Source organism: Myodes glareolus, chromosome 3 (genome assembly GCF_982192425.1).
Source record: "Myodes glareolus chromosome 3, mMyoGla1.1, whole genome shotgun sequence".
Taxonomy (NCBI): domain Eukaryota; kingdom Metazoa; phylum Chordata; class Mammalia; order Rodentia; family Cricetidae; genus Myodes; species Myodes glareolus.
The window spans coordinates 74,889,990-74,900,801 of NC_142028.1; the positions used below are offsets into that span (position 1 = coordinate 74,889,990).

The 10,812-nt window shown below is 45.5% G+C and overlaps 1 protein-coding gene across 1 annotated transcript; it reads right to left on the reverse strand.

The window, feature by feature from the left end:
- Positions 1-1,362: 1,362 nt before the first annotated feature.
- Positions 1,363-2,301, reverse strand: LOC125410765 (olfactory receptor 2A7-like). The gene has a single exon (XM_048450457.3). It carries the CDS (start codon positions 2,299-2,301, stop codon positions 1,363-1,365), a length of 939 nt encoding a protein of 312 aa, XP_048306414.2.
- Between the last annotated feature and the right edge of the window lie 8,511 nt (positions 2,302-10,812).

A 10,812-nucleotide genomic window follows, 5' to 3' on the forward strand; every position in this document is an offset into this window, starting at 1 on the left:
ATCCCTGCTTCATGGAACTTGATTTCCGACTGAGAGTTAAGATGTGGGACTACTTGCTTTTTGTTGTTGCTGATGATGATGATGTTTTTGGGAGGTGACATAGTTTTCCTGTAAAGCCATGACTTCCTGTAACTTGCTCTGTAAACAGGCTGGCCTTTAACACAGAGATCTGCCTGCCTCTGCCTCCCAAGTGCTGGGATTAAAGACGTGTGCCACCATGCCTGTCTTTCTCATGGGAGGAAAGTACAGGATGGTTGCAAGGCTCATGCTCAGCTCTTTGGGTCTCACGGAAAGTCTGTTTCTGGAATCCTAGTTTAAACCACAACCTGATGGAGAGTAGGAGCCAACAAGGGTTGGGTTAAGGGTACAGAGAAAGAATGGTATATTTGGAAGTCTTAATGTGGTTTTCTATGTGAATTGACCTTATGTTTCTGTGACCAAATAACCAAAAAAAAAAAAAGCAACTTAAGAGAGGAGCGATTTATTCTGCTCTTGGTTTCAGAGAATTCCGTTCACTGTAGCAGTGGGGCATGATGAAGCGTCTCTGTCCAACACAGGTATCAGAAAAAAAGAGAATACAAAAAGAGGCCAGGGCATGATGCAGCTGCCAAAGACATGACCCCATGACCTACTTTCTCCTCCTACACCTTACCTCTACATTTTCCCACCTCCCAGCAGCATCATCATATCATGAATCCATAAAGGGGTTAACCCATTGATCAAGTCAGAGCCCCAAAGCCTATCATTCATTGTACATGAACCTCTGGGTGGGTGAGCATTTCATATTCAAGCCATAACAAAGTCATTGGCAGAGTCAAGTTTATATGATGTAAAGGAGGGGAGAAGGTGGCCTGAGATGAGTCTGAGGAGGTCTATGGAATCAGATTGCACTTGGCCTCCAACTGTCCCTACTTGTCCCCAGATTGCAGAGAATGAATTTCAGCTCATTCTTCCTCTTGGGCCAGGAATCCTCCAAGTTCATGTCCTTGCCCTGTATCCAGCTCACTTGATTCATGTATATGGTTTCCACAAGGCAGTGAGCCTTTCACAAGATGTAGTCATGGGGCAGTCTCCCAAGCTTATTCCCTTTATTTTAGTAAAAGGTTTTGATGATTCAGACGTCTCTTGCTTTATGAAGCTCCTAGGCCCTATAGAACAAAGGGGAAGATGAGGACTGGCATGCCTGGGAGACATTTCACAGTGTCCTGTTCCACCAGCAAATAAGGGGGTGGTGCCCAAAGAACCTGTACAGACTTGAAATGAGAAGTAGAAGGGGGAGTGTGCATGGGCCCTGTTATCACATGAATCCGTTCTTGAACAATGATGATATAGGAAGAGTAGTGTCCATGTCTTTCTAAGGACTCATTCTGGAGGTCTACCCCAGCCTGTTACCTTGAGGAAAGCCCTTTTGACATCTTTGTTCCGGAGGCTGTAAATGACAGGGTTGAGAAAAGCAGAGATGACGTTGTAGAACAGGGCAAGTTTCTTGTCCTCTTCTGGCGAGGCCTTAGAACCAGGCTTCATGTACATGACCATGGCCGGCACACAGAACATGGTGACCACAGTGATGTGGGATGCACAGGTAGAGAATGCCTTCAGTCGCCCCTGTGCTGAACAGATCTTCAGGATGGATGCAAAGATGTTGGCATAGATGACGAGGATGACGGACAAGGGAATCAGTATAACACTAAACCCAAGAATGAAGTCTACTTGGTCATTGACGGAGGTGTCTGCACAAGCCAGCTTTAAGACTGCAGGGACTTCACAGAAGAAGTGATTGATCTTGTTGGGGCCACAGTAGGGGAGGCGCATGGCAAATATGGTATAAACAAGAGCAGAGGTGACACCACAGAGTCCACAGAAAATGGCCATTACCCCGCACAGACATGGGCTCATGATGACCCTGTACCTCAGTGGGTGGCAGATGGCTACATACCTATCTATGGACATTATAGCAAAGAGCCAAGACTCTGTGACACCTAGCACCAAGAAAATGTACATTTGAGCCACACAACTGGAGTAAGAGATTGTCTTCCTCTGGCTGACCAGATGTGCCAACATCTGGGGTACAGTTGTGGTGGTATAGCCTAAGTCCAACATGGAAAGGATGCCAATGAAGAAATACATGGGGGTGTGGAGGTGTGAGTCCAAGCAGATGAGGATGAAGATCAAGCCATTGCCCAGAATAATCAACAGGTAAATCATCAGAAAGGCTGAGAAGAGCAGAGGTGTGGCCCTGGGACTCAGGGTAAAGCCCAGAAGAATGAATTCTGTCACAAAGGTCTTATTGGGACCTTGCATTACGCTCTATTCTTAATGAAAAAGAAGGCATCAATTCACACGGGGGATTATCTAAGGCAGGCACTGAAGTTGGGGTTAATTAGTGATCAGCATCCAAATTTTATGAAACTCCATTCTATCCCTCTTAATAGGACTACCCACTTTACCTGTCGCTGTCCTCTGGAACCACTCCCGGGAAGCTTATGAAGAACTGAGATTCAAACACAGTGCTGGCTCTGCCTCTAAACCAACAGAAGCTCCCTTCTTGGCCTCAGTTTCTTCTGCTATGAAATGAAAGCACTGTAAAAGATTACCTAATTCTCCTTGGCAGAGTTTTCCTCCTATTAAGGCATTTAAGTCTCCTTCAGACAGCCAAGTGACTAGAGATAAATATTGGCATAAAAACTCTATGTAGGAGGAGATGGTTTAACAGTTATGAGCACCCAATGCTCTTTCAGAGGACCTGGATTCCCTAGCACCCATACGGTGTCTTGTGACCATCTGTAATTCCAGTTCCAGGGGTTCTAATGCCCTCTTCTGGCCTCTGTGGGCACCAGTCACATACATGGTGTACATATATACATTCAGGCAAAACACTAATACATAAAAAGTAGAAACAAAATATTTTTTTAAACTCTATGTAAACTGGAAATTCAAATGCTTGAGATAAGGTGAGATTCCATTTGGTCCCTTCAAAGACATTAAATTCTTTTTCTCCTAAATTTTACACTCAATGGGGTACACAGACCAGAATGTCTCTAACTGCTTATATCACAGGCCACAGTATTGGAAGGAACACTTACTTCTTGCTCCTGAGTGACGCTTGAGTGAGCCATTTACCCTCTCTCCAAGTCTTTGAGACAGCTTCTGGAAGTATAAAATGGAAATAAACACATAAGAAGAAAACTGAGTTATCTACCATGAAAATCACACTGAAAGGGGTCTAACGTATAGTATGTATGTGTGCATTAAATGTTAAGTGTATTTCTGAATGGTTTTTGGCACACAAACAACCAAGACTCGGGTCCAAGCTACACAGTGACCCTATGAAAACAGTCTGCACCCAGGATGCCCACAGTCAGCTATCAGTCTCCCGCATGTCTATCCCCTGTTTCTTCTCCTTACAGAAGCCAGCTTATTGACTCAGCTATTTCTGATACACACACACACACACACACACACACACACCTGAGCCTCAGCTTCCATATGTGAGCAGGGAAAGACATCTCTTCAAAGGGGTGTCATCTGCATTGCTGATGTCTGAGAATAGAGCAGTGTGGGTGTTGTCGCCAAAGCACCTGTCTTCAGCCTGCTTGCTCTTGGGCCACCTTAGCTTAGTCTTCACAAGAATCTTGTGTCTACATCCAGTCCACTAATTCTTTTCTCTCTCTCTCTCTCTCTCTCTCTCTCTCTCTCTCTCTCTCTCTCTCTCTGATTTTTCGAGACAGGGTTTCTGTGTGTATCTTTGGAGCCTATCCTAGAACTAGCTCCTATAGACCAGGCTGGCCTTAAACTCACAGAGATCCGCCTGCCTCTACCTCCTGAGTCCTGGGATTAAAGGCGTGAGCCATCACTGCCTGGCCCACTAGATAATTTCTTAACGTTGACACAAGATCTCACACAGCCTGGCCTTCCTACAGGCTAGACACCTCTCCAGGACTTTTACAGCTTCATCTAATACTGTCGGGTAGCTGGAAACCAGTCATTTCATTGATTAAATTCCCAAATTTCATTAAAGAGGCTCTGTAGGCCTTACTGCCTCCCAAGGGTGTTTCATAGCTTCCCACTCTTTACGAAGGGTAATGGTGTTTGCTACAACCACATGGGCTTTAAAGGGGAAAGCTATGTAGTGGGGTATTGAGGTTTATGTTGGATGTTAGCTCCCCTAAACCTCTCAGGATTCAGAAGGACTGCTATAGCAGGCAAAAACTGGATAAAGTTATCTGAGGGTAAATAAATTAACTCACATAAGTCTATTCATCATGACCTATTTATTCTTCCTATGCTCTCTCCAATGCTCTATCTCTCTCTTGATAATCTTCTTCATGTTTCTCTTCGATGTTCCCCCTTTGATGGTCCTCGCTGTCTTCCCATTTAACAAGGTTTCCAGTTTATATACCCACATAGACATAGTTAAAAATTCCCTGGTAAATAACAACAATACCAAGCATGCATTTCTGAGGGCTAACAGGATGGGTACAGTGGGTGCCAGTTATCTTATTGCTGCCTCAGAGGGGGCGTGGCTGTGAAATTCCCCTGTAGATACCTGTAGGTTTAGTATGGGGCTTTAAATCAGTACAGAATTCTAAGAATAAGAAAAAAAGGGTCTATGTGTTGACTACATTTATGTGGTCAGTTAAAGTTTGTATCAGAGTCTTCTTAGCTGAATTAAAGGGAATGGAATCTCTTAGCCCTAGAGACAATGTCTAAGGTGGCTAGATCAAAGGGGAAACTATGGTAGTGTAAAATCCGAAGCTTGGCATTTCCAGCTTCACAAGCAGTGGCTTTGTTCCCACTGACGCCTGAGTAAGAAGCGCTTCCTTTCTCCAGGGCCTTTTTAAGAATTCAAGGCCCCCAGTGTATAGTCTATATATCAAGATTATACGACCAAATGAAAAGTCATCCAGCATAACAGTACATGTGAGAGTTAGGCCCAATAACTAATATACTGTTGAGGCATTTGCGGATAAATCCCATTATGGAAAAAGAGGGCCACCGTGGCTTCACAAGGTTTACAGAAGACAGCAACTATTCAAAAGGCAGGTTCCCAAAGCTTTGCAAACTGGGTGTAGTCTTGCCAGCTGTACTCTCACTGTATAATGCTTGGGGTCACCAGCAGTGGGGTAAGAAGGGTGTGTCACAGATAGCTGGTTTGCTTGAATCCTGATGCTATGTGGCATTGGCTAATAGTAACTCTCCCCAGGACTCAGTTTTCCAAGCTGTAGAATAGGGATAAAGCAATCTTGTTTGCAACCAACATTTTTCCCATGGGGAAGCAGCCCAAGGATATCAGAATATTCTACCTTGGGGCCTAGAGGTAGAAAATAGGCTGCCATTTCCCACTGTTCACTTTGTCACACAAAAGCCACTGAGAGGCATTTGCATAAGGGGATGGTGTTTGGGAGGCTACACCTGGCTGACCTGTGAGGGCAGGCTGTGAGTGGGGACAGCTCTCTACACACCAACAACACGGAAAAGGGTCTGTTGTACATCCAAGACTTAGGCCCAGAAACTCAGACTTCTGAGGCTGTGGGTCCTACTCATCTATGGCTTTCTTAAGGGTGAGCAAAGTTCTTAAGAAAAGCTCCCTGACTCTCAGGACTTAGGAAGTAGAGACCCTTCATGTGAAAGGTGGCAAGGAACAGCATCATGTCTATCACAAGAAAAGAAGGCTACAGAATTCAGTTCTGGAGCTATGCCTTGCAACTACCATGGCACCTGCTCTTAAACCTTATGCTAACTCCACGAGATGTATAGAACAGGTAACGTTACCTTCATCTATGGATGAAGAAACTGAGACTCAGGGCCAGGGGTTGGATAGTAGAAAAAGAACTTTACTTGCTCTGGCAGTAACAGGGCTTTCTATCTACAACAAAGCCATGACTCACTAAAACTCAGTCAGAACAAGTCCTCGGCTTACTGAAATGCTTTCTGTCCTTGATTTGGGGAGAGAGGCAAATCATAAAGGCAAAGAAACTTCTGTTGGTTTTAGTGTAATAGTCTGTGTTATGCACACACATATACATACATATAAATGCATAACTACATATATATAGATGCTTACGCATCTGCACATCTGTGAGAAAAATCCAATGAGACCGTTCAGAAATTCAGAGAAGCCCTTCAGTTACAGCTTCATCCCCTACATCCCACTGGTCCCAGGGTTCATTGCCACTACCCCCAAAATGCCTCATCCGCCTATCTGTCCCTCTTAGCAGTCAGGCAATATCCACCTCAGGCATTCAGCATATTTCTATCCCATTCTTTCCTCCTCCACCTCCTCTCTCATCTCGGTCATTCACTGCTCAAGTCATTCACTACCCTAACCTCATTCACTACACTAGGCTTCAGAGAATTCTTTCTAAAATAAAAATCTGACTGGGCCACTTCTGTTTTTCTGTCTACAGAGGAAAAACTAAAATACTTGCGGAACATTCTGGGTTTACTACTTCCCTTGTTTCTGGTCCCATTTTCCCAGGCAGGTTTGTGGACTCTTTCTCTTAAAGAGATGGTGGGAAGCTATGAGTGTTTGCATAGATAACCTCCTTGCAAGTCTAGTGAGCCATGAGAGAGGACTCATGGAGGTCAATTTGTGGTTGGAGACACCATTGAGTTTGAGTTTGGAGCAGAGCTGAGACAAGGACCCAGATCTCCTGCTGCCAGAAGGTCCATTCTTAGAACCCATCTAGCTGAGAGCAAGCTAAGTCAGCTTGGAAATTCTGCAGGTCAGAATCTTCCCCATGAGAAACTTGGCCCTGCTGAGCGTGGTTTGATTTCTCTCTGTGACTTCTGACTGAATATAGAGTCTGGCAAGTCAAAGACCAATAAAAGCCTATGGTGGGATTTATGTAGTAGAAGACTCCGAGAATCCAGAGCAAAGATAAAAGAAGGCTTCCACTCACTTTCATTTTATATTTTCCTCTCTGATTCCCCAGCAGTCAGACAAAAACATAAACAAACAACGCCCTCAAAGCCCTACCTGTGCAAGGATCATGAACCTCTGAGAAGAAACCAGGCCACAAGTCCATTCAAGATGGGATGGAGTAGCTGAAGCTAACGCCATGGCCCTCTCTACCATTTCTCTCAACTCCCATCCAAACCAATGAATAATAATTCTAATAATGGCAGCTGTCCCTGTGTCAAGTACCACAACATCTGCTTTTTATTCATAACTTTACTTCAAATAGTTAAAAATGATAGCTGAAAAATACAGTGATTAACATGGGCACCTCCAATCAGAATCATCACCTACCACACAAAGCAGACAAAGATGGCCCAGCATGCCAGCAAGCATGAGAGCCTGGCACCGTGACTATGTCCATTCAATAGATGGGAAAAGAGATGGCACACCTTCCCTGCTGTCACAGGTGGAGCCCAGCCCAAGCCTTTGCTCACAGCAATGAAGCAACGTCCATGGAAAGACAATAGGTCTCACCTGATTAGAAACAGGTCCCCTCTCCCACTTCTCTTTCTTACCCACTTGCTGGGACATCCTTGAGTGGATGACCTCCTCCACTCTGGAACCGTCCTCCAGAGTGGAAGCTGAACAAAAGTGTCAGGGGGGGCAGAAGTTGTGTTCCCAACGTAGGATTCGTGAGGTTGGAGCAGAAACAGGTCAGGGTGAGCAGGGAGTTAGAGGATGATGCCAAACTTGTCCGTAGGCTACTGGGACTGTCAGGGCACAGGGGCAGGTGGCCACAGGTTGATCTCCCTGAACCTGTGTCTACTTCTGCCCCCATGCCATGCCCTGTGTGCTATGGTCTTCTTCCTGCCAGTCAGCTTGGCAGGGTGGGTCCTTCCCTTTATGTTCTCTCTTGCCATATCCAGATAGAAGTCCACAATATCATCTGGGAGGAAGATGTGATCTGGGCTCAGAAGGTAAACAAGGGGTGTCCATTAAGGGACTCAGGTATGCAGTATCAATGAAAAGATGGGAAGGAAGTCTTGTGTTATCTGGAGAAGCCAGGAGAATGATAAATAAAAGGCATCTAACGGAGAGAGCTAAAACCCTAACCTAAAGGCAGCAAGAATGGGCCAGGGTACGGGCCAAAGATTCTGACTTGTCAGACAGAGACACAGAAGCCAAGTCCAGCAAGTACCATTGTTCATAGAACGGCATAAAACAAGAAGTGAAGCACCACAGCGGGAAAGGGGGCTCCACAGACCAAAAATGGCTGGAAACTAGAAGACAGAAACCATGAGTCAGGGGGGAGCCAGGGGTCATAGATGACTCTTTGTGACCCAAGTGACTGGGCTCCAGCAGCTAGGAGCTGCCACCAATGCATGTCCCTTCCTTAAGAACACCCCCTGCCTGACTGCTCAAAAAGCACGGACTGTGTGAATGTCACAAGCAGAAGCTGCCTTCAGAGTAAAATGCCTCCAGCTGTGGTCTATGAAAGGCAGCCCCAGCCCTCCACAGAACCTTGTATGGGAAGGAGTCTGGTCTGAGGTGTCCAGGGCAGGGCAGGAGTCCAGGGCATGCAGGCTCTCAGTGTCCTTCTCGTGTATTCCAGCTGCAATCCCCTCTCCAAGCTCCCAGTGATGACCACACAGATACGCTCTGAACAGCCTCAGAGACTCACTAAATGTCAGAGCTGAAGGTGACTTAGACATCCAGATCTTATGAGAGCTTCTGTATTCTCGGAAGTCTCACTACCAAAGGATGCTCCCAGGTGCCCAGAGACAGGGGTCTCACTCTTTCTCGAAGTAGCTTAGGTGACTATGATTGTCCCTCATAAAACTTCTCATACTGAGCTGAGAGAAGCACTGGCTCCTTCTGACATTAGTAATGAGTTCTCTTTATTCCCACTTCCCTATATTTTTCCTTTCCACCCTTCAACCCCATCTTTCTCTCTCCTCCAGGATCCCCTGTCCGCAATGTGCTAACTCTTACCTTTCTTCAGGATGCTGTACGGTGCCATCTGAATCTCCTCCTCTTGAGAAGCTCTTCTTGGCTTCATCCTGCCCAGAATTCCCAAGCTGGATCTTGGCCTCCACCCAACAGTTCTAATGCCAAACAGAAACCCCAACAGACGCTCCTGGCAGCCACAGGGATCACTCCTCCCTTCCACATGACTAAAGGCTCCCGGGAGAGTCTCTGGGGAAGTGACTGCTGTAACAGATGAGCCCAGGGTTGGTCGTCACACTTACTTGGTCACTGTGACCTGAGTAACCATATAACTTCCTAGAGTCCCAGTTTGCTCCACAAATTAGAGTTATGCTTCCCAGTCCATGGTCACACTTATGATTCTGGGTAGTCACTGTGGTCCAATATGCGACATATCCTGAATCTCTGCGGTATCCTCACCCCACACATACCTTTTACAGGCATGGAAACTGAATCATGGAGCCTAAGGTGGCCCATGAGAGCCAGGAATCTGATCAGCAGTTTTGTATGACCAAACAAGTACTCAATCCATGGTCATGATCCAGCACAAGTCAGATTAGAAGTAGGAAGCAACAGAGACACTTAGTTCACACAGGACAGAATCACATGTGGAAGTATGTAGGACTGGAGGCAGTTGACTAGTAGACTCCAGAGTTAAAAGTAGAAGCTGGGGGAGGGGGACACTTCTGTTAAATATATACTTTCCTAGGAATCAAAGGAAAAGAGAAATATAGCCAGTGTTCTATGGAGATGGGACAATGATGACCAGAGAGCTAAGAGGACTTACCCAAGGTCAAGTGTCTGAGGTCACTGACGTGTCATCCAGACCTGACTGTCACATGCCTCCCAGGTGCTCTGTGAGACTAAAGATAAGTCAAGGCCACTGGAGTCTCCAGCCTGGTAAGGTGTCTCCCATGTGCTCTGTGGGATTGAAGATAAGCCAAGATCACTAGAGTCTACAGCCTGGTCAGGTGGCTGCTCTCAGCCTTCCTGACGTCTAGCTTACCTGAAGGATGGCTTCCCTGAGCTGGACCCCAGCCTTCTGAGGAATCTTGAGGTGTTTTCAAGGTCTCAACCTTAGTCACAAATGTTAGGGACCAAATAGGAAGCAGAGATCCTCAGTCCTGGGGACATTCCACTATGTTTCCTTCATGCCCAGGCTGATCCATGTTATGGAATTTTAGTTGAAAATGTGTTAACATTTGTTTATGCTGTGGAATATTTGTTTAATGAGTCTACGATGTGTTGCATTCTTTTATGTTGCATTTTTTGAACTCTGTGAAGCTGTGTTACCTTGCCTATCTAAAACACCTGATTGGTCTAATAAATAGCTGTCAATAACTAGGCAGGAGAGAGAAGTAGGTGGGACTGGCAGGCAGAGAGAATAAATAGGAGGAATTTTGCATCCAAATGGATGGAATTAGTAAACACTATCCTGAGTGAGGTAACCCAGACCCAAAAAGATGAATATGGTATGTACTCACTCATAAGTGAACACTAGCTGTAAACAAAAGATATTGAGCCTATAGTTTATAATCCTAGAGAAATTAAGTAATAAAGTGAACCCTAAGAAAAATGTATATAGATCAATGTGGAAAGTCAAAACAGACAAGATTGCCTGACAGAATTGGGAGCATGGGGGTCAGGGGAGAAGGTAGGGTGGATGGGAAAGAATAGGAGGGGAGAAGTGGGGGGTAAGGAGAACTTGAGGAAATGGGATAGTCGAGAAGGAGGAAGGACAGAGATGAGAGCAAGGAAAGAAATATCTTGATTGAGGGAGCCATTATAGAATTAGCAAGAAACCTGGCTCTAGAGAAATTCCCAGGAATCCACAAAGGTGACCCCGGCTAAGACCCTAAGCAATACAGGAGAGGGAGACCTGATCTTGACTTCCCCTGTAGATCAATATCTTAAATATCATCATA

Coding starts and splice junctions, on each gene's coding strand:
- LOC125410765 (XM_048450457.3), bottom strand. CDS start 2,301: ATGCAAGGTCCCAATAAGACCTTTGTGACAGAATTCATTCTTCTGGGC.